A 26923-nucleotide genomic window follows, 5' to 3' on the forward strand; every position below is an offset into this window, starting at 1 on the left:
ACACTTTAATCATCAACTTAAACATTGGAGATGTAAAAGCCTATATTACCTCAGAGATAAATTAAAAGTGAGTAATAAATGCACAAATAAAAAAGTTACTTGAAAATATGTACACCATAGAAAAACATTGAGTTTGCCTGGAAGGGGTTTAACGGATGTATCCTATATTGTCCCACATTAGGCAGATTCAGGTGTGACAGCAGAATCGTGGCATGTAGGTTCACACAAATAATCAAAAAGCGCTAAAAACAAAGAAAACAAGTAACCAGAAGGACAAGGGAAGACATGCATACATAATCAAGAACAAAATAATTAGTTTACCACTATTTTACATGTGCAATAACAACAGAAATATTATTTAGAAATAAATAAAACCTGTGCAATACCAGCAGAGATGTAGATAATTGAGTTTGTTGGGATTGGTGATGGTTGCTGGGAGGAAGGATCTATGATGACGCTTCTTTGTGCATTTAGGAAAGCCAGTCTGATCCCCTGCATGCAGGTTGTTTAGATAACTGGAACCCATTTTATTTTCAGCAGAGATTTTAATATTTTAACCTATTTGTTTGTGTTTTTTCTCTTCTCAGAGTTCCCAGATTGATCCAGAGGAGCTGTTCACCAAACTGGATCGAATCGGAAAGGGATCCTTTGGAGAGGTGGGTCTGCTTTTCAAACACTCTTCAGGTTTTTTTTTTAAATTCGTTTCTTTTTATCTCAGTTGATCGTTTTTCCTATTTACATTTCAGTACTTGATACAGCACTTCCTGCAGCTTTAGTTTTCATCTCTTCTCCTCTTCATTTTCTCCTCCAGGTGTTCAAAGGTATCGACAATCGAACCCAGAAAGTCGTTGCCATTAAAACCATCGACCTGGAGGAGGCAGAAGATGAGATCGAGGACATCCAGCAGGAGATCACGGTGCTCAGCCAGTGCGACAGTCCCTACATCACCAAGTACTTCGGCTCCTACCTGAAGGTAATAAACTGTCGCTGTGTTTTCACTCAGTGAGGCAGGTTTGAGTCGGAGCTGGAAGGAAAACTCCAGAAGTTACAGTCGGCGGCCGATGTTGGAAGTGTGAAAAGCTGTTTGACGGGAAGCAGAGCGGCTGAAGGGAAACGTGGAAGGAATGTGTTTTAGCTCAGATAATGGCTGCTGTTGGTTTCCCCCAGCATTTAGAACAAACAGAAAAAGTGCCGTTTCTTGTGAAACGGTCATGAGAATGCTAATCTGGTGAAAGAAGCACCAGAATCTGATAGAGAAAAAACTGAAGAAAAAGACAGAGATTAACATATTTAATGTGGAGCCCAATGGAGGAAGAGGGGTGACATTCCTCCACTCCGGAAGTGTTTGAAAGAAAACCATAAGATGTAGGGCAGAAGCGCTCATATTTCCTCAAAGCAGACGCCTCTAGCAACGTTTTGATGCATAAATTATTTCTGTACAGTGAAATATGTACGAACAGCAGCATTTTGTTTGGGAAAAGTCTGTCAAATTTGAAAAAGCGTCAGCTGCTAGAGTGCGCACTCTGTCAGTTGAAGAATTCCGCCATTGGATTACATTGGAAAACTGAAAACGGCCGAAAATCTTCATGAAACTTAAATCGTGATTTCAGAAAAATAGTAAGAGATATCAAAAAGCTGAATCATCTGAAGATAGCCAAACATCTTGTGACTTGTTTAAAACTTTAATGGAGTTTCTAGGTTGAAGTAGGCAAAGGTAGTAGACTGTTGGAGTAGAAAGTTTTTTGCTGAATTTTGTGAAATTCTGAATATTTTCCTATGTATTTCAATGGAACTAAAAACTGCATAAAACTTAAAATATTACAAAAAGCATAAAAGATGAAGTTACCAAGAGATATAGCAATTTTTTTCATTAGAAGGTGAGTTTTTGAGATATGAATTGTTAGTCAGTTTAAGTTTGAAGAACTAGATAAGCACAGAAACGCATATGGAAGACAGATTAATAAGAGAAACATCTTAAGATGAGGATGGTACAAAATTTGGCCAACAAGATAGTTTTCATTTGCCAGTTTTGGCCTCTGGGGCAAAAGGTAGACTCTTGGAAACTGGATTTGAAAAATTCTTTTTATGTTATACTTTTTCCTTCCACTCAATTTTCAGTTTATATGCTTGAACACTTCTACAATAAGCTTTTATGTTTTATTCTCGATGTAGAATGTGTCAATGACTGTCAGCATGAGCCGAAATGAAAATAACTCTTGGTGTAATTTCTCTGAATAGCATAGTAGTTTGTTCTTTATTTAAATGACTGAAGTACTGTAAATAACTGCTGAGTTTTGTAGATGAATCTGTATTTACTGAACATTTTCTGTAACTTGTGTTCAGGGCAGTAAACTGTGGATCATCATGGAGTATCTGGGTGGAGGTTCAGCCCTGGATTTGGTGAGTCTGCAGACAAACTTCAGACGGAGTTATTTATAGAATATAATCACGCTTTTTAATTTTCACAAAACCAAAAATAGTTTATGTTTTGTAAATGTTTCTGTTTTCTACTATAAATAAAACCATTCTGCTTAAAATTGAATATGTCTATGTAAAACACAACCTGTTAAAAGTGACTTAAAAGTGAAAATATATTGGATGTTTGTTGCTTTTGTAAGATTTTTCAAGTTAAAGCTCTAAATGAAAATGCTACCAGTGATATTTAAAGAAAAGCTGGAGCTGGCTCTGAAGTTTTCTCCTTTTGTTCTGGGATTAAAATGAGAAGATCAGAAAAAAAAATAGAATCCTGACTTTTTTTTCCTCACAATTCTGACTTTGATCTCGGAATTCCAACTTCTCCTCTCAGAATTCTCACTTATTTTCTTGGAATTCTGACTTTTGATCTCAGATGATTAAACTCAGAATTCAGAGAAAACAGTAATTTTCCTGGAGGGAAAGCGAAGTGGCTTTGATGGGCCGACAGCTGATGGTGTTGGGCGTTGCTCATCAGCCATCTTGTCTGTTTGTGCAGCTGAAGGCCGGTCCGTTTGACGAGGCGCAGATCGCCACCATGCTGAAGGAGATCCTGAAGGGACTCGACTACCTTCACTCAGAGAAGAAGATCCACAGAGACATCAAAGGTGTGGATGGAGTTAAACACTTTGAGGTTTATTAAACATGACACTTCATGGCTGACGGTTCATCATAGGAGATACAATGAGATCAGATTAACTGATGCTTTATTAGCTTAGCTTCTAACGAACAAAGAAACTCCGACTGAAGTATATTTATTTTTTGCAGAAAATTAAAGCTAAATAAAATTTGTTTCTTTTGGTGAAGTTCTTGAGAGATATTATATCCTTCAGTGACTTTTTTTTTTAAAGCAGCGTCCAAAATTTTGTGAAACTTGATGCATTAGGACTAGGCCTGTCGCAATTATCAATAAATCAGTTAATCGCATAATTAATTAAAACAAGGTTTATAATTTCCATTTGCATAATTTATTGTTTTTCTACCAAAAACTCGATGACAAAAGTCTCAACAAGCCCATTTTTTGAAGGACAATTTTGATTAGAGACATAATTAATTTTATTTGTTGTTTAGTTTATTTATATTGGATATTTAAAATGTCATTAGCATGATATTACTTGAAAATGGTGTCAAAACAACAGTATTGTTGTTTTTCGCGATAACTTCTGGGAATTTATTACTGTGACTGTGAAGTAAGTTTTGCTAAAAAGAAAAAAAAACTGACGACGGTGACGTGTCTCTGCAGCTGCTAACGTCTTGCTGTCCGAACACGGCGAGGTGAAGCTGGCGGACTTCGGCGTGGCCGGTCAGCTGACCGACACGCAGATCAAGAGGGAAACGTTTGTGGGAACGCCGTTCTGGATGGCGCCGGAGGTCATCCAGCAGTCTGCATACGACTCAAAGGTCAGACACCCAAACCTTCATCGTCTCAGTGTTTGGTTTGGATCTTTTTGTAACACTTTATTTAAAGGGTTCTGCATAAGACCGACATGGCATAAACAGGAAGGAGCCGACGTAAATGTTTATGACTGTGGTCATGAAATGTCATTTGGGTAAATAATGACACTTTTAAAGCAACTCTGCGTTAAAAGTGCCATTATTTACCAAATGACATTTCATGACCACAGTCATAAACATTCCTTATGACTCCTTCCTCTTCATTACAGGTGTCATGTCAGTCATGACCCCTTTAAATAAGGTGTTTCCAGTTTTAAATAAAGTAAATAAAGTCCAATCTTCCTGCTGGGAAACAAAGTAGCAGTGCCTCCAGTATTCATTCGTTTCAGCAGAAGGCTATTTGCTTAACTTCTGTGTGACGTCAGAAGCTGATTGTTCGCCTCACACTGTCGCCTTGTTAACTTTTTTTGCACCGACCAGAAAGTTCATTTGAATCTGTGACGCAGCGTTTCGTCTGTTCGGCCCAAGCAAAGTCGAGTTTTTGAGCTTTTTCTTTTTTTGAGGTGTGCCCTACATAAACAAACTTCGACTTTGAGGGCATTTCCTGTTTTCTTTTTCACTTAGTTTGCTTGTTGCCGTGGTAACTGCTGCCATGCGAATCTGCTGCAGTGTGCAGTTCCCTCAGGACATTTTGCATTATTTCCGAAGCGCTTGCAGTTTTATTTGCATATGGCTGAAAGTACTGACTCCCTACTCTAAACTCTGTGCCCTTTGACCTCCAACCCCCCCACAAAGAGGTTCCCCTGTTTGCTGGGATTCCCTCGCAGCCTCTGAATCCAGCTGACTCAAACATTTTCCCCACCGTAGGTCCATCTCAGGATGAAATGCACCAACTGGCTTCAGACAGTCTGGTTCTGATGAATAGCAGGGTAAATATTGGTTTAATAATGGCATTACAAAGCAGGATGACGTCTGCAGAGGGTGTGTCCAAACCAGGCAAATCCACCTGGGTGTGTGTGTGTGTGTGTGTGTGTGTGTGGATCATCATCTCCTGCTGTCTGTGTGTTTTCTGTGCCTAACCTGATGTGGCACAGAAAAACCAATGGAATCCAACACATTTTGAAATTAGAAATGTAATGTGTTTTTCAAAATATAAGTTAAAATAACTTACTGAAGATGGAAATGTGACAATAAATCACATTTACTGTCAGGAAAACCTTATTTGCCACATTTATGTTTCTGATTGGCTGCCAGTTCAATTTGCAAGTTGCTTCGCTCCTTAAGCTAGAAATGGAAAAAGACCGAAGGAGGATTCTGCTGCAAAAAACCTAAACTGTGGATATTAAATAAAATGTGCTGGGTTTAATATAAAAATAGTACATATTTTCTTATGAAAGAAGGCGATTGTGGTAGCAGATTTTATCTGATAATGTATTACATCAGTATCTAAAATTTTCCACCACAGAACTCATTGCCAACTAAAATCAGGAGGTACAATGCAAGATTTGTGCTAAAAGGATGTCATAATTATTGAATAGTGAAGAAAACGATTGTAGAATTCAATATATTTTTTAAATATTTTGTAGTTGAGTTTGTAAAAGATAATTAAGATAATGTCATAGTTTAGGAACCTCTGGTTTAAAGAGTAATATTTTATTTTGTTGCCTTTTTTACTATTATTTTTGTTTTATTCTTATGCTGCATTTCTGTATCAGAGCGAAGTTGTTTACTTTTCAAAGCACAGGGAGACAAACTGCAACTTGCTGAAATACCAAGTAGTTTGGCAATACACTGTTGTGTAAAACTTGAGCTGTCAGAACAAGTTGACAGAAGGAGCAAAACTCTTTCTGCTCAGATTTAATTTTCTGAGGGTGTGCATGCAAGAAGCTTCATCCTGTGTCAGAGTTTCACGTTGTTGTTGTTGTTGTTGTTGTTGTTGTTGTTGTTGTTGTAGTCCAGTGGACTCGGTTCGATTGTGACATTTGTTACATTTTCAGTTGCTGCGGTTTGCTTTCACACTGCACTGTCAATGATCCAAACTAAATGAAAAAGCAGTTCCCCACCTCGCCTGTGGCGGCGCTGCACCAAGTACAACTGAAGGAATCGACACAAAACCTCCGAAGAAGACCACCGGATATTCCTTCTTCACAAAACGTAAACAAAAATGGAGTGGTGTCAGATTTTAGGGGTTGAAGGATTTCTTCATTGATATACATGACTAGTTTGGACATCGCCTAGCAACCGCTAACGCTAGCGGCGCTGCGACTGGCGCCATTACTGTGAGTCACTGAGTCACGTCCGCAAACCAGACCGTTACAATTCGGGATGAGCAGAAGTCTGTCATAAAAATGGTCGTAGCGTCCTTATTTCTTACCCGATGTCAAGAGAGAACTAAGCAAATTTGTCAATTTAATTTTACATAATTGACGGTGTTCAAATTTAACAGACCAAGGCTAATATACTTTATGAAATGTTTCATCCTATTTGATATCGCCACGTTCTACAAACAAATGAGGCAATGAATCCAGTTTTTGTCTTTACTGAAGGTTTAAAAATGACAGCAGCTGCAGTGCGCCACAGCAAAGGGAAAATAACGAAAATAATCCTGAGTGAATTGGCACCTGGTGTGGTCATCGACTTCAAGGTTCAACATGTTCTACATTCAAAGATAATTCTTTTATACCTTGGTTGTAAAAAAGTGCTCTCTATCATTTAAACCAGTCTGTTTGGCCGACCTTGAGGCATTTTCATCCACACAACTGCCGATTACTAGATATTTTATGTTTTTCCCGACTGTTTTCTGTAAATTAAAGCCATATTTTTGTGTAAATTCCCAGCATTTTGTTTAACTCTCACTTCTCCCACTTTCTAATGCTCTGGAGGCTTAGTAAGTCAGCTGATTGTTGTTGATGTACCTGATTGAAATTCAGGCTGCTTCATTAAAAACACAAAGTTGGTTGTGAAAGTTGTTTTTGGGCTTTTATTTGGCTGGTGCTAGCTCTCTTATTTTTATTTTCTTGCACTCTAAAGGGGAAAATGGTGACATGAGAACATGTGGGCGGGGCTATGCTAGTCATAAAACATTTATAACACCAGATGTTTTGTGGGTTTTTTTACTTACAGCTTTGAGTTTCTTGTCTACTCAGTAAGAAGAATCTAATGTTTAGCTTAGCATTAACTTAATGTTGTTTCTCATCCAAACGCTCACTAATTAATAGTTAATCTGTAGCAAACTGTTTGGTTTCTGGTCTGTCTGGTTCTCAGCTGCTTTCAAGCAAAATCTCCACAAAAATAAAATGCATTCATGTCTTGATTTTCTAGAGGTGTTTAAATAATAGTTTTGAGTTCATTTTGTCTAATTCAGTTAGTTTTAATTAGTTTTTAGAACATGTTTGCCAGTTTTATTAGTAAAATACTGTATTGTTTTTGTTAGTTATGGTAGGAATTTTAGTTTTTTCATACTTTGGTCAATTTTTAGGTGCAGAATTCAAAAAGATTAAAGTATTGTGATTATGTTTAATAAATACTCAACATAGCTGTACTAATGTTGGTTTGGACATGTTTGGTGTTCCATACTACAAGGCGCCATATGGTGGGCGTGTTTGGTCGTAACAGAGCCGTAATGTGACCTGGATCCTCTCGCCGGTGTGTGTCATGGTCTCATGGTGTGTGTGATGGTGTCATGGCGTGTGTGATGGTGTGTTTCTCACCTGCTGTCGAAGCAAGACAAGAAGGCGTGAAATCTAAGAAGCAGATGCTGCAGTTATTTTTTTATTTTTACAGGAGTGGATGTGTGTTTGTGCTGTAATTAAGTTTTGCGTTCGGTGAAACGGTTATGCTTCCTGTTCAGCATAAAAGTCTGAAATTGATTTTTAATTTGAAAGAAGGCGTGAAGAGCGTAGAAACATGTTTGGATTTCCTGTTGTCGTTTCCTCGTTTATGTCGTTCTTCCTTCCTTGATGGCTTTCTGTCCTTCCTTCATTTTTCCTTCTTTCCTACCTCATTATGCTCCTTGTTTCCTTCCTTTTCTTTCTCTCCTTGGCTCCTCCTTCCTTCCAGTTTAATATTTTTGCAGATTACTTCTTTAAAGGCCTCCTGCTGTAGAAATATTTAAATTTATCGTTTTAGATTTTGAAGGTTTTTCTTGAACTCTGAGTGAAGCTTCATGGCGTAACAAACTGAACTCTGCGTCTCCCTGCAGGCGGACATTTGGTCTCTGGGCATCACCGCCATCGAACTCGCCAAAGGAGAGCCTCCGAACTCCGACATGCATCCCATGAGGGTTCTCTTCCACATCCCCAAATCTCCTCCTCCGACTCTGACCGGAGATTTCTCAAAGAGCTTCAAAGATTTCACAGAGTCCTGCCTCAACAAGGACCCGTCCTTCGTAAGTCACACAGCACACACACATTTAATACTTACAAACGTTTTGCTTCTTATCAGCGTTTAAGGTCCTGTGTCCACTATCAGAATGGAACAAAATGAATTTAGTGCTTGGGGATATTTTACAGCTAATTCATATTTTACAGCAAATAATTAGCTGGAAATAAAATCTTAAGTTAATAAAGTCGGTGTTTTAAGTATAATAAAAAACATTATGTTCATATATGTGTTTATTAAATATTACAGGGTATTAAAACTATGCTAAGAAAATTAAAACAAATATTATAAAAAATAGTCATAAATTTACCAGAAAAAAGTCAGAATATTGCAAAATGGAGTAAAAAAACATTTTTTTTTTTATGATAGTAAAGTCAAAATATTATTAGAATAAAGTCATAAAAATATGATAGTAAAGTATAATATTACAAGAACATAGTCTTACAAAAATTAAATCATAATGTTGTGGGTATGAAGTCATAGAGTTATGAATATAAAGTTAAAATAACATGAGAATAAAGTTGTAATATTATAAGAATAAACTCATAAGAGAATGTCAAAATAATTAGTAGTAATAGTCATTTTACAACATTAATCCTCTCATATTATGACTTTTGTCTTGTAGTTTTATGACTTTATCATCATTTTATGTTTTACTTTATTTTTTTATTATTGTCCCAATACTCTGTCGTAATTAAAATATACAGATGTGTGAGTAAATTATCTATAATATGAAAACTTTCAGTTAACATTTAAGATAAATGAGTTTTCTTGCATTAACTGATAATAATACAACTTCCTTCTTTTGTGTAATGAGTTTAAATTTGCTGCCATCTAGTGGTGTAAACCTGTATTATCTTTTATAATCCTCAAAAAAAAAAGCCTGAACTGGTAAATTAGTTTATTTTGTCCTTCGTAGCTCTAAAATGAAATAAATTTGATATTTTTTTTGTTTTTATTGATTTCTATTCCTCTCTAAATTGAAGCAAAGCTTTTATTGGAGTTTGCTGTTTGCCCACGCAGCGTCCCACAGCCAAAGAGCTGCTCAAACACAAGTTCATCGTCAAACACTGCAAGAAGACGTCCTACCTCAGCGAGCTGATCGACAGGTACAGGCGGTGGAGGGAGGAGGGACACAGCGACAGCAGCTCCGACGACTCAGACAGGTGAGCACTGCGGACAGAAACCTCACTGCTGCTAAACCTGAGAGCTGGAACCACTCAGGAAGAGTTTGTTTGTTTTCATGTGTAGCGAATCCAGCAATAAGGAGAACAGCGAGTCACCTGAGTGGTCGTTCACCACGGTTCGCAAGAAGAAGCCTGAAGGCAGGAAGGTCCTCAATGGAACGGTCAGCTTACTTCACTTTGATGATTTATAAGAAAAGAGTCTTATGATATTTAAGTTTTATATCAGTCTAAACAGTTCAGTTTTTAGTGGATGAACTGTTCTGTTTTTCTTTTGTTTTCATCTCTGCAGACCCAGGATCAGCTGACTAAATCGTCCAGTTTGTCCACACTCATCTCTCCCATCTTCTCTGAGGTTTGTATAAACTCTGTTGGTACAACTTTAAAGTTGCATTATTTAACTTTCATAAAAAAAACATTCTATGTTGTGACAGTATGTTATGAGATGGATAATCTGAAAAAACTGAGCTCCTCTGCTAACTAGAAACAACCAATCAGAGCCAGGAGGCGGGACTTAGTGCTGTCAATCAGAATGTTGTGGGGGCTTCTCAACCTCCCCCCTTTTTCCCCTGGCTAAGTTACAACTAGCATAGCCTGTTATGGATGCTAAGGCTAGTTAGCATGACAAACACTGATGGCAGATAAACATTTTCTTGTTGTTTCTCTGCCATTAGCACATTTAGCAGCAAATATATGAGTTTGACAGCGCTAAGACCCGCCTCCTTATACTGGTTGTTTTTTGACTGATCAGATGTTCTGTAAATTTCATATTTAAAAACCTATCAGTGTTTAGATTTCTAATTCTTTTTTGGGAAGCTACCTGAAACTAGGTGAGCCAGGCAACTTGCTAACCACTTTGCTAATGTAGCCTCTTGAGCTAGCTAGCTAGTTATGTACTGTAGCCAAAATCAAAAGGTAAAACATGTTAAGGTTTTTCCTGGAACATTTGTCAGGGTTATGATTTCTAGTTACTTTTGGGAGCTACCTGAACCTAGCCATTTTGCTAGCTTGTCAAGCTAACTCATATTTTATTTAATTTAGAGAACGTTAAAAACAGTGGCGCCTGCAGAATATTTGATCTTGCTCCAAATGTAAACATTAAAGTGTCTCTCTTGTCCTGTGCAGTTGAAGCTGCAGCACAAGGAGCACTCTGAGCAGCGAGAGGCCATCGAAGAGCTGGAGAGAAACATTCAGATGGCTGAAAAAGTTTGTCCAGGCATCACAGACAGGATGGTAACGCACATCATTGCAAGGTACCAAAAATACCTTCACCATTACTTCATAGATTTCCTTATTTATTTTCTGTTTTGCTCATTTGCTTTTCTTTTCTAGCATCCTGTCTTTTAGCTGTGTGTTATTCGTGGTTAGCTTGCTCGTTTCACAGATTTAGCTTTTTGTTCAGGCATGTGTGATTAAATTGTCTTCTTCATTTTATGGTCTGCAGAAGTTTCTCGACCAAACAGGCACTTTTATTATACTCCAGCATCAAAAACCTGGGATTTCTTGCCATTAAAACTTTGAGTATATAAAGTGTTCAAGTGTGGTTATGTCACTACTTAGGAGAAACAATTGGACTCTCTTTAGAGTTGAAATACTCCAGATTATTAAAACTATGAAATCTTTCTGTTGCAGATATACAACAAACTGATAAACTGAGAAGTGGATGGATGAATGGATGGATGGATGAGCGGATAAATAAAAGGAAATGAGGAAGAGACTGTCCCTGTAGGGTGACGCTGCTGGATGATGAAAACAGAGGAGATTTGCGGTGCGATGTCTCCTCCCTGTACACAAACGTCTCATCACACACTAATAATGTAATATATACACTATGTTTTATATATTTACTGCTGCTGGTTAAGGACGTTTCCCCTCTTCCAGTTTAATTTGAAATACAGATGTTTTTATCTGCTAGAAATGGAGATTGATGGGAAAAACACAATGTGCCTCACTTTTGTTTATATCATTTTCTAGTTCCACCTTTTTCATTGATTTCAGTTTCAACAAAACTCCTAGAAATACAACTCAGATGAAGGTTTTTGTCCGTCAGCAGTGGTAGCTTCTGTTTTTGTTTCATGACTTGCTTTAAGTTTGTAAATGTCTGTATGTTTGCTCAGTAACACTTGAGACAGATTTTATGCCATAATAAATTTGTTTTGAGTTCTCAGTAAGGTTGTAATTACAGTTCCCTAAACTAAAGTTCAGTCAAAGTCAGAATTACCCACAATTACGATCATTTTGTCATTGGAGATGTACGAAACGTTCAAGAAGGTAAACTTGCAATTTGATTGTATGAATTTTGAAATTAGTGAATATTATGTCCTTCTTTTCCCCTCGGAGAATCAAGTTTAGAAAACCTATCAGGGTTAAAAATCCAGTCATTTTTGGGAGCTAAGAGAAACTAGCTGAGCTAGACAGCTAGCGACATGCTAGCTAGCTAATGTAGCATCTCGAGCTAACTGGTAAATCAGCAAATGGAGGCAAAGTAAAAAGGATTGATGTTTGAAAATATTCTAAAGCAATATTTTTTCATTTTATCTGGCCACTTGGATCCTATTGTTTACAGCAGAAACTGTCCAAAAAGAAAGAAAGAAAGCAAAGTTGTTAAAGAAATAAAGCTAATTCTACAAAAAATGTCAAACTTTTTGCAAGTTTCATGTCCAGGGAGGATCATATTTAAAAAAAACTTTAGGGTTAAAAATCCAGTTGTTTTGGGAGCCAATAGAAACTAGCCGAGCTAGGCAGCTAGTGGCTTTCTAACCAGTTTACTATGTTAGCCTCTTAAGCTAACTAGTTAATGTTATTGTAAATAAAGTAAAAATAAGTAGGTACAACTTTCAATTGTTTTTTTTTGTTTGTTTGCACTTCAGGTTGTAAAATAATTATTTTGCTGTAAAACTTTCTTTGTTTTGTTATTCAGAAAGAAACATCTTCCATAGTCGTGGAAAGTCAGACTTTCGGGATGGACAGAGTTTGGATCTGTAGACAAATATTGTCAGAAAGTTATATTTTTAAGAAACATTTTATTCTGTTAAATATTGTTGTGGCCTTCTATGTTCCAAAACCAAAAACTCCAACAGGTGGTAACGGGTGGTTTGATTTGCACGCACTTCTGTCTTGAATGTTTTGTAAAAATATATATATTCTTTATTTCTAGAAAAAAAAACGGACAAAATATTGACTTAAAATGTCTTACAAGTTAGTTGAAAATGAAAATAATCTTAATTTGATGTTTCAAGCTCTAAAAAGTGGTCAAAAAACCCATTTACAAAACCTCCCGTCAACACACCAGACATTAGCCAAACAATGGCCCTCCTGTGTTCTTAATTACTCAAATTAATGGGAGGGTCTAACAATTACCAGCGTAATCTAAACAATTCCAAATCTAAAACTTTATTACAGATTTTGGTTCTAAACCAACTTAAATAAATTCTAACTGCCCAAAGAAGAAAACTAAATTGGAAGAAATTACAATACACAAAATTTAGCATAAATGGCCACAACAAATATTTGTTTCCTTCCCCTCAACAGAATCCTGGGAACTGTAATTAAACATTACTGAGAGTTTGTACCAAAGACACTATAAGACTTGGTCTCTGTACACTTGTTTTGTCTTTTTATATATATATATATCATATGGGATTTAACAAAGTTTGTTAAAGGGGGAAATGTAAAATTACAGATGTAAGATTTTACAGTAACGGACTTTTTTTGTAGCAGGACTTTAGAGTTTTATGAATAAATATTTAAGCTTGATTGAAAAAAATATATTTCACCTTTTTTTTTAAAAGGTTTATAAAATGTCTTGACTGTCTTAATACAATTGATGGGTTTTTACTTTTTAGATTTTAAGATCGCCGACAGAATTCTGGATTCATGAAAGTCAAATTTACATGAATCCAAAATGTAATATAAAATACAACCACGGTTATTTTTATAACCTGTAGGCATCCATTTTTGGGATACATAAATTATGTTAAAAAATACCACTCATATTTGTGTATTAATGTTATTTGGGAGTCACAGTAATGATATTACTGAAGAAATAATTATTCACTTGGAGTTTTAAAAAATACCCTTGTTAATGTCTCTAATTCCTCTCTTATTAAACTTGGTTATTGGATGTTATTTATGTCTCTGAGACAGAAAGTCCAAATTAAAAAAAAACCCTAAAACCTAGGGTAATATCCACCTTTTGTAAAAACAGAAAAAAATGCCACTTTGTTTCATTAAAATTTTGCATGTTTAATTTATTGCTGAGCAAATTAAAAAATAAAATTATTTTTATATTTTAAAATAGTATGCCCACCCAAATAGTTTCAACTTTGGGATTCGGCCTCATGCTGCAAAAACCACTGGTTTAATAGACGCAGATCAATACTGTGAAATGTACCAGTCTGAAGAGGAGAAACGTAATTGCAGCGAAGATCAAGGATTTCTTTTTGTTGACTGTTCTAGCACATATACTTAACTTTAATCCATCTCCAGATTCTTATTTTATATTTTTGCGAAATAAACTGATGTTAGATAACTTGATTTTGAGAACTGCTAACTCCTTGAATCAGCTACAAACCACTGTTAGAAACCAGATTCATCACAACTGTAATCAGCAAAATCAAATTGATGTGAACAAAAGAAAAAAATAATCAAAACTTGAGGCTTTACTTAATTATTGAATATATTGAATCAAACAATTACTAAACATCATTCGTTTCTAAGTGTCACTAAACAAGGCAACAATGCATTTTGTTTCCACCTTAACATTTATCACATTTATTAGCTGCGTTTCCATTACAAATGAGCGCAAATCTTTATCTACGTTACCTTAATGTTAAAATCACGCGTGAATACGCGAGATCACGCGATAAGTCATTAAAAATCATGCCAGTTACGGGTGTAAACAGTTACATGAGATATTCGTAATCCAGCCGTGGTGCTAGCGTTAGCATTAGCATCTTATTCAGACGTTGGAGCGGCTACAGTTTGCGCCGTTTTGGGGAAATTATAGTCGGCCATTTTACAGAAGGGCTACGGATTCAACTTTTTATGGATTTTGCGGTAATGTGAGAGCTGAAGATGGAGTCGGCTAAAAGTTGATCCAGAAATAACAGAAATACAAACCACGAAGAAGAATGCTTCCTGGGCAGAGGTGGGTAAAGTAGCCAAAAATTGTACTCGAGTAAGAGTAGCGCTGCTTCAACGTATTTTTACTCAAGTAAAAGTGAAAAATGGCTGTCCGAGAAATTATTAATTTGTAATTAAAAAAAAAAGTATTTGGTAAAAGTCTACTCAAATACTGAGTAACTGATCAAATTATCAATCATTTAATATTTAAAAATTACATCAACAGCCAGACTAAAATATAGAGTTAAGTGGAAATTTTAATATTTTAAGGGCCAAACTGACAATATTTCATATAAGTGTATCATTAAGCACATTTATTTTCGTAATTTCAATTTGCACAATTCCATGGTTAATGGAAACGCAGCTAGTGTCTTCTCTACAATCCACAGTTGATGCGTATGAAAATACAACCTGCAGGGTGAGACTCTGATCTTATCATTCTCTCATTTCAGAGAGAGACTTGCGTGACCTTTGCTTGGGTTTTTGCCTTCTCTCCTTCGCTGGTCTGTCTCTTGTCCGGTTCAACCTCAACCTTGGATTCTTTTTTAGCAACACCCTCTTCCTCCTCCTCATCCTCCTCATCCAGCTGAAGACTTCCGGAGGAAAACCTCATCCTGGCCAACCCGGCGGACCCCACCATCTTCCCCAGCTGATGAGGTGGGCAGTAGTACGGGTAGAAAACCTCTGGATCGGAGTCGCTATAGCTTCTTGCGGCACCGCCGATCATGCACATTGAGGCGGGTCGATCAGGCAGCTGCGAAGAGTTGAGCGGGAGGTAAGTGGGTCTGGAGGGCCGTGTAAGGTGAGGATAGTAACCCAGGGGTCTGAACTCGGAGGCGGGGTTAAAGGCCGGGTTTGCGCTCCTGGATAGATGAAACTTGACATCCGGTTGGCTGGCAACGCGGCGAGGTAACCCAGGCAAGAAGTTGGAGTCGTCACTGTAATGCCCCGCCTCCGTATGTCCGACACCCAATAGCCTCCCTCCATTGCTTCCTGTTTGGTAGACCCGTGCCAGTCCAAGACCCCCTGATCCATAAGGGCGAAAGTTCCTTCTAATTGGCGATACGGATGGCGAATCTTGGGCTAAGGGGTAGAAAGCCGGCCGCGAGATGCCGGCATCCATTGGCATATAGTCCCGCCTCGCTACATGTGGGAAACGCTCCAGGGACGAAATGGCGACATAGTCGGGCAAGTAGTGGTGTCGGTTTAGAGGCGAGGGCGCAACAAAGGGAAACGAAGGGAGGACGGGGTGGTACTGGTAGGCGGGGGAGTTGGGGTAGAGAAGAACCAGCTGCTGAGCGGCGTCTGGGTGTGGCTGCGGGTTGGGCCGGCGTCGTGAGCGGTTGGCGTAGACCCCCGCTAGCCTTTGAGCTTGTCGATGCGCCCTCGTCTCCTCCGTTAAAGACACTGAGGACGATCTGAACTTAGGCGAAGGGGTCGACTGGTGGAGCGACGGTGAGAGCGGGGTGACTTGAGCGAGGGAGTGTGGCCTCTGATTGACCTCAACAGATGATTGGCTGTGTTTAGCCCCTCCCTCGCTGAGGTCAGCGTTATTTAGGCCTCGCCGGCGTACGTCCATTTCATCGTTACTGTGAACCGCCAGAGCACGACTGGTCCGAGGAAACGGGCGCGTTTGTTCGTATACCTGGGGAGGCAAAACACAACTTAACTGAGCTTTTTACCCACTTGTTATTATTAGTTATTCTAAGTAAGTAATTCCTTAAGATTGGGGAAAAAGTACTATTTATTTCACTTTCAACAAAACAAATAATCTGCTAATGCCACTAGAACGTTTTCAGCAGTATTAAGGATTTACTGACCTAAAACAAGCTCCTATATCTTGCTATAAAGTTACTTATGTTAGTTTTGTCTTATTTCAAGTGTGCTAAAATATAATCACTAGAAACTAGACCAAAAATACTTGGTGACTTCTACGTTCTGCGCATGCGAGTCGCACAGAAGTCGGATTCTGGTTGCATTTAATAAGTAGCATGAACGACCACACAAAAATCGATTAAACATCAAGACCTCCTCTGTGAACGTAGAATGTTTTTTGTTTCTTTAACTTTTTCTCTTTATCATTTTACTATTAACTTATCATAACGTTGTGATATAATAAAGATTAAAGTCAGGTCACCTCTTTGGAAACCTCAGTAAGGAGATCCGGAGAAGATCGACACTGTCTGGGGTCATAGTCAGACTGACCGTGGGTTCTGGACATTCAACAAAAAACAAAAGGTTTTAGTGATTTAAAAGTTTAAAACTTTTAAAGTATTTTCTATGAGAAGGATCATCCAAATTTAAAATTCAGCATATAAAAATGAAAAAGTAAATCTTACTTTTGAGGAAAAGTTATGTAAATATGATATATATATATATATATATATATATATATATATATATATATATATATATATATATATATTTTTTTTTTTTTTTTTTTTTTTTTTTTTTTTTCTGGTTGATTTTCACCTTTCAAAGCGTGACGGTTTCTTTTCTCCGGATCCCATACATTCCAGCAGCTGCTTCTGGGTTCTCCCACTGAAACATATCATATTTTATTAGTCATTATCAGTTACACGAGTGCCTCAGATGTACTTCACAATTTCAATAACCTTACATTAACTCTTCTGTGACCATGGTTATTTTGTTTGTATAACTTTAACTGGGTTGATCCAGATAAATGAGACATGGTCAGGGTATATATATATTTTGTTTAATTGTACATTTTTCTGATTTTTTTCATCCCTTTCATCTGTTTCTTAATCTAAATGAATAAATCTGTGATCCTTCAACATTTCTTATTCAATTTCAGAATACTTCTGAATGCTGTTTCATTGTAATCTGTCTTTAATATTTGATCGTTTTTGATTTCTTAATTCTGCAATCACATTAATTTGATTTCATATAGTTTTCCACTAGGTGGAGCTGTTTGTTTATACACTATAAATGTACCAATTCACCACAGAGAAGCACTATGAAAACACAAAATGTACCCACCATTTTTTAGTTTCTCATTCAAATATCTTAGTTTACTCAAAATATGGCAAAACTAACTTGAAAGCATCTTTTTGGCAAGATATATGAGCTTGTTTTAAGTCGAGAATTCTTAAATACTGATTAAAAATAAGTACTAGTTCCACTGGCAGTCTTTTCCAGTTATAATGGGAAAAATGGAAAAGATTTATAAATGTTCACTTATAACTAAATTTATAAGTGAAAATTTGCCGGTGGAATTGGTCCTTATTTTTAATATATTCAAGAATTATTGACTAAAAATAAGCTGAAAAATATCATGTTGAAGAGTTAATTTTAAGTTAGTTTTGTCTTAATTCAAGTGTGCTAAGATACATGAATGAGAAACTAGATAAAAATACATGGTGAGATTTTATGATTTTGCTGTGTTGATTAAAAAGAAAAATGAACTTTTGATGTACTGACTTTAAATTACATCTTTTAAACAAAAAGATGAAATATTACCAATTTTAAGTATTTTCCAGATTCAGACTACTAGAAAAATCCGATTAGCAAATATTGATGAGGGGAAAAAAAATTCACTTTCATTGGTTTTTTTCTGAAAAATAAAATAACTTTAACTGTTAAACTGGTATTTAAAAGGCTTAAAATAGAAAAAATTCACAAAAATTTGTAAGGTATTCAAAGGACTAGTGATGGTATTTATTTAAAAAAAAAAACTTTATACTGAATATTAAATTAACAATATTAAAAATAGAAATTTTTGTGTCCAAAGACCAAAAAGATTAAATTATTAATATGTATTTTATATATGAACAACACTGACACCACCAATATGTAACCTGACAGGAAGTCCAGTTGAGTTCTGTTCAAACATTTAGGATTACCTGGATCCATGACGGTTTAAATTGGAATACCTGTATCTGAAGCTGGAGCCTTTGCAGGACAGCAGGGTTTTGTGAATGGGCTTCGGTTCCTCTGCCAGCTTGAAGAAAGCGTGATACTCCACACACATCTTCCAGAACGATTTACAAACATCGCGGCTCGCCATGGCGAACTCCAGCGTGTCCTTACATGAAGCCTGGATGGCCGGGAGACATTGCTTAGTATTCTGCTTAGGCTGATAAATCAAACATTATATAATTATTTTAACTCTGAAATCCGTCAAAAACGTAAATATTTTATAACGATTTTAGTTGATTCTAGTGTTATTATTTATAGTTTGTGCCACCTGGACTGTTGTTCAATGATGTTTTCAGCATCTAGGAAGTTGACTCTAAGGAAGAACTGCAAACATCCAAAACACCCAGCATGTGTTGGCATTAAGCCATTAGCTGTCAGTAATGGGGTGGTGGTAGTTTGATAGTCTCCAACAATCAGTCAACACTCGGACTGAAGTGCAGCAAACAAAATCTCATCAAGTAATTTTGGTTTAGTTTCTTGTGCAAATATCTCATTACACTTGAAATAAGACGAGCTGTCATTATTCTGCTAATGCTGATAAAACACAATTTTGCATTTGCAGAGTTTCATTAAATTAGAAACTAAAATCACATGTGAAACAGTTTGTTCGTGTTATAAGTCATTTAAAAAACGTCACACCATCAGCCTCTAACTACTTCCCGTCTTCTTTGTCGTTTCCGTCAGTAGTAACACCCATGTGTTGATCACATGACTTGTGTGATGTGAAAAATGTTTTTCCATTGCAATTTTGTAAAATATATTAATTTTGATGCAGCCGAAAAACCTCCTCATACTGGCACAAAAACCTGTCGTGTTTCTCCTGAATCCAAACAGTTGGCCACCATGGCTCTCTAGTGCCAGTTTCCAACATGCTGTCTCCTCGCAAATTTCAATCTTTAGTGTACATATCTACCATATCTACATATCATCACTTTCACATAGGAACATTTTTAAAGAGATTAGCTTAATGTTCAGCTCCTCTTGAATACAATCATAACCTGAAAAGTACTAGGAAAATTACACATACAGAAAGTTCTCACCCCAACTCTATCGTGAAGTTTAATGAGGAAATGTTTGCGTTTGAAGCTCAGTTTGCGGATCTTTGCCCAGCTGAATGTGTTGATTTTGGTGTTTCCCTGCAAAAAATAAAAAACAAATATCTCCATGACTACACAACATCAATTTATGATGAAAGATGTTTTAATGTCATTTAAAGCCATTTCATGTTTTGTTTTTAGCAGAAATTTTTGTTTTCTGCTGAAGCAACAGAAAACAGTGCATCATTTTCAAGTGGAAGAATAGTTATTGAAAATGTTTTAAAAATAAAATCTGAAAAGTGTGGCATGCATTTATATTTAGCCCCCTTTACTTGTACACCCATAAATAAAATACATTACAACCAACTGCCTTCAGATGCCATGCAAGAGTAAACAGAGTCCGACCGTGCAAAATAGATTGTAATCTCACAAAATAATAAAAACGTCCAGGAACTTTTCCAAAATCTTGAGTTTTATTAGTTATTATCAAGTATTTTAAAGTCTATGTTGACCTGTTTGTGGCACTAAATAATTCAATCAACTGCTTACTTTGCAAGATATTCAACAGATTCTTCTTCATAGCGAGATAAAATAATCCCTTCATGGTAACCTCTAACTTTATGAAGACGTAGTTTAATTGAATGTTGAAATATTTTGAAAACCAGTAAGCATTTACCTGAAAGACCAGCACTCCAGAATGTGTGACGGCCAGGTTGATCCTCATTCCCTCCCCGTCGTTGGCGGCGTGCGGCCGGATGCCGTACATGTCCAGCTTCCTCGCCACCTCCAGCAGCTGGATGTCCGCGTCTGCTGGAGAGGCTCCTCTAAGGACAGAGACAAACAGCAGATTATGTTAGGAATTAAAAAGTTTAATTTTTTCAATTAAATTTTAAAAAATTAAAAAATTAAATTGAATTAAAAAAATAAAAAAATGTTGCCTAAATGTAATAACAGCATTCCTTTGGTGAATGATCATTTGTGGCAAAGGATGCATCTGCTGCTAAAGAATAGACTTTTATTTTGAAAAGCTCTGCCCTTTATATTTGATTTCGCATCAATACAGTGAAGGGTGGATCTGTTTAGTATTTTTTGGATTAATTGATTAGTACTTGGATAGCAAAAAAGGCTTAATTGGACTTTTTTTTAATAGAGTTTAATCCGGGTGGAGCTAAAACTATGCTACTTGAAGAGTTCTGAGTATAAAAAGAGTTTATTTTAAATGCAAAATTTATATTTTTTGTACAATTTCAGGCATAATGTCAGTATTGTGTTTTTAGAAATTATTTTGTCCAGGAAAATTTGATTTTTGAGTAGATTGATAACCTGTTTCTTTATACCTGTGTCTTTTATGAAGCTTGATTATTTTGTGGTCCAGATACTCCTGGTTAGGGACGTAGTGCTTCATCTCCAGGTGCTGATAATCCAGCTCCTCATCATAATCCCCTATTTCTGCTGTAAAAGAAAAAGACGCTCTTCTTCTATTTTTCTTCATATGTTGACTGAATCCATTCAAACATGCTCAAATGTATATTTGGATAAGATTTACTGTGAATAATTAAAGTTTGCTTCAGTTTGTGCTTTTCATGCTTACATTGTAGTATGTGTGAAACCAGCAGGGCGGCGCTGTTGTCATTACATGTCAGACTACCGTTGGACAAATCCTGCTTTATCTGTAAGGCAAAAAGATACCTGCGCATACAAAGCAGTTAACCAGGGTGGGAGCTGCATTTTGAATTTGTTCACTGTAAGTGTAGATATTGTTTATAAAATGCTTGCTAGCATAAAAGAGACCTCACACATGTACAGTATATGAATACAATGGAGAGCTGACCATAACTGAATCATAGCTTATTTAAGAAGGTTGAATTGCTGCTAATTTTCATAATTTTAATTTCCAGTTGATTCAAACTTTACCTGGTAAGGCCTCTCTTTAGTTGCCCAGGGTCTGGTGGGAAGAACTTGACTATAAACCTAAAGAATAAGTCATTGGTGTCTGAGAAATAACAAAAAAGAGAGAGAAAATGTATTATTTTGCTAAATTTGCTGTTGAAATAAGTATTGCTAATGTGAGAAAAATAAAACTGGCATTTCCTATTTTTTTTTTTATTCATAGCCATATCGTGTGTGGTAAAAGGCCACTTATTGTAGGACTAGCCAAAGCATCAATCAACATGCTGTAGCTTAGAAGCTAACTCTGTGGTTATGGCTAGCTAGCTGTATGGAGAACAAAAAACATCAAAATTATCAAAAATATTCTTTAATTTATTTGTTGTAACCTTGCCCTTGATATTTCTTCCCAGGATTTTGTATCACTTCATCAACTGAAATGACATGCTACAAGCTAGCTAGCCAGTTAGCTAGCTACTTTAGGGAAAAAAAAGCTGTTTATAACTCTTTCTAGTCATATTTACTGTGAAATTTGACTATAAAATTAACAATACAAATGCCTTAAAATGTATTTTCCCTAAAATTTCACAATCTGCTTTTAATTTGGTCTTTGCAGAAACTGGATGTCTAGTTAATTTTATGTTCCTGAAGTGCTAAAATTAGCTCTAATACCCCCAGTGGTCTCAAACATGAAGAGAAAATGACTTACATTTAATCTGTTTGACTAAGGGTTTTAGCAGTTCCAACCAAACCTGCAACAGAAACATATTCAGAGACTCGACAGCATCTAAAATGTTTGCGTCTGTGTTATTTTTTGTTTCTTACATAATGGCCACTGTGGTGTCTGAACTCCAGTCCAAAGTATTCCTTCTCAAGCAGCTTCAGATGTCCACAAACTTTGTTGAAAAAATCTCCACCTAAAACATTTTGCTGTCAAAAGAAGAGCAGAAGTTAAAATGAGTGTTGGAGAGAAGGGGAATAACTGGGCTTCTTATAATTGAGAAGTTTTTTAATCTGGAGATACTCATGGGGCTTTTGGTGAAATATACCAACTTTAATTATCAGGCCTTAATGTGTGATGAGAGTTTCTAAAATTTTTGAAGCAGTTAATTGACAGAAAATATGGATAGTTTTGTTTTTACAAACATCATTAATATGAATTTATCAAAACAATAAATCAAAATTCTTATGATAAATGATATGATAAATTGAAAACAGCCTAAATCAATGATGGATGGAAAAACAATATTGTATCAAGTATAAAGGGCTAAGATAAATTTAAAATATTACTGGTGTGATTGTCATTTTAGTCTGTTTTCTGATACTTGTTTTGATTATTTCATATAGTTGTTTTTTTTACTGTTTTGACAGTTTTGTATAGCAATTATTTCTCTCTGTCTATTGTGTTTATATATATATATATATATATATATATATATATATATATATATATATATATATATATATATATATATTTCATCTAAAGTGTCTCAAATGTGAGACACTGCGTTTTCTTTATATTTTAAAATATATTTTTAGTAATTACGTACAGGGCTTTGTTTGTAATTTTGCCAATTACATTTTTAACAGTTATAATCATTAATGTTGTGCATTTTAGTTGCGAAGACAACTGTAAGTCAATATTTTGTGCAGATCCGGTTCTTCCAAATTGCTGCAGAATATATTGTTCATTATGCAAATGGGGCTTTTAGTTATTAGATTTATTCCAGTTTTATCCTGGATGGCTTGGATTTTTAACACATCTTTTCAGCCAAAAAATAGACTCATCACAGTTCAGTTTAACTTTTTAAACGCATTTTTTCTGCTTTTTTACATCTGCACATCTATATTTTGCCTAAGTAAAAAGCCCTGTTTGTGCATTGTTCACTTTCTCCAGCAGCAGAGGTTTATTTTAGTTTTCTCTGGCTGCTGCATGGTGTTTAACTCTGCAGAGTGGCTCACTGGAAGACCTTCATTAAATTGTCTTGGAGGAGGAGGAGGAAGAGGAAGAGTTGCTGCCGATTATAGAGAGATCAGAGTACAAAGTGATGATTACTGGAAACAAATGACCATCCTCAGAACAGTTGGTGACAGGAACGACGTTACATGAAGTGTAAGATGGGAAATCATCTGTAGAGCATTTGCTAATCTGTACTCTCAGGTTTTACTCATGTAAAACACTACAATAAAATAGATTTTGACAATTTTTTCCTCAAATCTGCTGCACAGTTTAGGTAGGTTGTACAGGCACAATTAAAAGTACTGTCCTTTAGTTAGCCAAGTTTCTTTTGCTTGTTTTTTTTAAACATCCAGTGAAATGTTACCCAAAAACAGATTGGTCATGTCCATTTATTAAACTTTGCTAAATGCAGCAAGACTCTTATCACGTTTTTTATAGGTGGAAATAAAACCCAAACCAGTTTTTTATTTTTTTATTTTATTTTTTTTAGCATAATTAGTTAGCAGCTAGCTACAGAATAGCACTTCATTTTTGAAAATGTAGAAAGCATAAACTGTTAAAATACCTCTGTTTATTTGCAGCGTGTTTAAATAAAGTAGTTTGTACCAATGAAATGTTACTTGAATCATATAAGTGTTCCAGTAGTAGGGTAAACGGCAACTTAGCGGTTAGCTAGTATGGCTAGCGGCATGCTAGCAAGCCCTGATTATGATATTGGGGTGATGGGCTATAGTTAGAGCTGTTTTCCTGATAAGTTCTGTCATTTACCAGCCCTTTACCAATGTCTACAGATGTTTTTATGTTTTGTATTTTGGCAATAAAAGTGATTTAACAATAGATTGTTTTACTTTTTTTATTGGGAAAATCCTACTGACATTTGGATGTTGACATAACTTTGCTTTAACTTTTTCAATATTTAGTACCAGTGGACTATTCAGAACAGGTTGTATTATTTCCACATAATTATCCATTTAAAAAATTGAGATATAACATGATATAAAAGAAGTCGGACGCTATAAAGGCAAAATAATTTTTGTATTGTCCAAAAATCTACTTAGTTTCTGAAGCAATAAAAAACTGCCATCCATAAGAAGATCTCCCATACATGCAACACAGCTTGTTCATGTTCTTTACATCAATCTGCTTTTTTTTTTCTTTTCATCCTGTCTGATCATTAATTGTGTTTTTGCCCTGGAGGTTGAAGGATCGGGGTCAGAGGAGAAAACCTGTTTCCTCTCGTCTAACACGCACATCTCTGAGGTAAGCTGATTCTCAGAACCGTCTCTGACATCACAAACCTGATTTTAAGTTCAAATTTAAAACGGTTAAAGGGTTGGAGCAGTAGTCTGAAAACTCTTACACTTCAAACTAGTAATTAGAATAACAGGAAAGAAGTTGCATCTGCAGTTCCACTTTTTGGATGGGTGTTTTACTCTCATTATCCTCTTTATACTTGTAACAGGGTTTTATTTAAAAAATATTATAGATGTTAATTTTGTCAAAATTGGTTTATTTTGCTTCAAATTCATTTTGTTTAGTCAAATGGCCATTTTTACTGACATTTATTGTTGTAAAAGTTGTGCTGTGCTGCTGTTGACGGTGGTTACCATAGCAACCAGTAACTGACAGCCCCTCCCCTTTTTCTGTTGTCGTCTGTAACACTGTTTTCTTTAATAGTGCTGTATTTTAACACATTTTAGACACATGGCATTTATATTCAGGGCTTTGTTTGTAATTTTGTTATGTCATATTTTTAACAGTTATAATTAATGTTGTTCATTTTATCTGGTTAATTTTATAACCGTTAACTGCTGTCAACTGCTCATTGGGAGCTGTTGCTTTGTAGTTTGTTTAGGGTTATTTATTGTATTTTATTCATTGTAATGGGGCAGAAGCTGATGGTTAAATCCAACTTGATTTTCTCTCTTGGGGTAAATTCAGTGTCTGTTGTGAGGTCAGCCACATTGGAGCAGAGACAAACAAAGACGGGTTATAAACACATAACCTATGTTTATCATAGTTTATTTTTACTTCATGTCATCCACCCATTCTTCTTCTGCTGTTTGGTTTTCCCTCATCCCTCTGGCCTCCTATTATTAAGCCTGTACTGATGTCCCAGAGGTCGTGGTAAATGGAGCTACTTTGCAAACACAACACTGTGAGCTGAAACGGATACACACTCTGATAATCTGGCTCTAAAACTGCACTGCTGCCTCGCAGGCGACGCCACTGGTTTTAAAAACATACACACTGTTTACTCCTCATCCCCTGGCCTGGATCCTATGGGCTGGATGAAAGCCGACCATGCATCAGGTGGCTACAACAGTACAGGAAGTAATCACTTGATCCCTTTTCTGAATTTCTAACTTTATTCCCTCACAAGCTTTTTTTTTATTTTTGGTAATGCTTGTCTGGCAGCTCTGCTTTATATAACCTGAATATGCTGTGGTGCGTATCAGAGCTAAAACCTAAAGGAGTAATGTGGAAGGGAATGCTTAATGTCTGCCGGTACCTTGGATGGTTACCATAGCGACGGAATGCATGCTGTAGGAGCAACGTTGCTGACCAAAGAGCAACAGAACACTAAATGATCCTGTTGCTTAAGTAATCAAACAGCTAATATCCAACATTTAAAGGAAAAATCTACATTAATTATTTATTTATTTATTTTTATCAATTTATAAATACGTGTATAGAAATGGGTTCCAGAGTGGAAATCTCGCCCTCGTGTATTTATCTTGACAACGAAAACATATATTTTGTGGAAACTAGGGCAGCAATAGATATTTTTTTAGTAATTTATTATTTTATAGATTATTATGATGATTTGATTAATTAATAAGTTAAAAAAAATTGTCGCATTCTTCACATTTTTCATTTAACCTCTTAAGCCTTTTTTATACATTACTGGAAATAAATTAAAAGATGCAAGATGTAAGGAAATTCCTTTATTAAAATGCAATAACACAGCATTCCTTTGGTGAAAGCGTGATTCGTTTACTTCTAACATCAATCTTTCTGCTTAACGTAACATCAATGCGATTATTTAATTTGAAGAAGTACTTATCTGATGCAGAGAAGCTATTAATTAATGGGTTTCATTAGTGCATTCATGTACAATCGGTCTTTGAGAACATTTATGATCTTAATATGACCCAAAATTAAGTTTAGTTTGGCACTGCTGGTTTAAATTGTGGAAAAAATCATCCTGATTAATTTTTCAACCCATTATTTTTAAAAACAAAAGAAAAGCATGTAAAAGTTATTACAGAGCTGAAACACATGAGGGTATTTTGTGTTTACCTCCACCTCGAACGTGCGCTCGCTGTCGTCCAGGAAGATCACGCGCAGCCGGAGTTTGGTCTCCTTGGAGACCCGCGGCTTGGTCGCGAGACCTCCCAGAGTTCGAGTCCGCCGATGTCGGTCTCCCATCGTCCGATTTTCTCAGGAGAAACACAAACTACGACAGTAAATCCATCTTCACGAGAGTGAAAGAGTAAGGCTTCACGCGCTCCTCTTCACCCTCATCATCCTCGCGGCTGCTG

General features: G+C 36.2%; 2 protein-coding genes across 2 annotated transcripts in view; one reads left to right on the plus strand and one right to left on the minus strand.

Annotated features, from left to right (window-relative positions):
- stk26 (serine/threonine protein kinase 26) overlaps positions 1–13197 on the plus strand; it is a 37780-nt gene extending 24583 nt beyond the window's left edge. The window contains exons 2-12 of the mRNA XM_088016192.1: positions 588–656; positions 812–973; positions 2344–2400; positions 2972–3080; positions 3716–3873; positions 8069–8254; positions 9271–9413; positions 9499–9595; positions 9724–9786; positions 10557–10684; positions 11064–13197. Of these exons, the coding sequence (XP_087872318.1) occupies positions 588–656; positions 812–973; positions 2344–2400; positions 2972–3080; positions 3716–3873; positions 8069–8254; positions 9271–9413; positions 9499–9595; positions 9724–9786; positions 10557–10684; positions 11064–11079 (1188 nt within the window). The 3' untranslated portion in view covers positions 11080–13197. The remainder of the gene's footprint in view (positions 1–587; positions 657–811; positions 974–2343; positions 2401–2971; positions 3081–3715; positions 3874–8068; positions 8255–9270; positions 9414–9498; positions 9596–9723; positions 9787–10556; positions 10685–11063) is intronic.
- Positions 13198–15003: 1806 nt separating this feature from the next.
- LOC106919240 (FERM domain-containing protein 7) lies at positions 15004–26810 on the minus strand. The gene is made up of 12 exons (XM_014989468.2): positions 26682–26810; positions 22244–22348; positions 22128–22170; positions 21446–21524; positions 21123–21220; positions 20869–20983; positions 20208–20355; positions 19535–19630; positions 18449–18612; positions 17028–17096; positions 16693–16768; positions 15004–16200 (listed from the first exon to the last, which is right to left on the minus strand). The coding sequence occupies exons 1-12, from the start codon at positions 26808–26810 to the stop codon at positions 15004–15006; spliced, it is 2319 nt and encodes a 772-aa protein (XP_014844954.2).
- Between the last annotated feature and the right edge of the window lie 113 nt (positions 26811–26923).

Source organism: Poecilia mexicana, unplaced genomic scaffold, assembly GCF_051168715.1.
Source record: "Poecilia mexicana isolate PSO_F unplaced genomic scaffold, ASM5116871v1 scaffold_18, whole genome shotgun sequence".
Taxonomy (NCBI): Eukaryota; Metazoa; Chordata; class Actinopteri; order Cyprinodontiformes; family Poeciliidae; genus Poecilia; species Poecilia mexicana.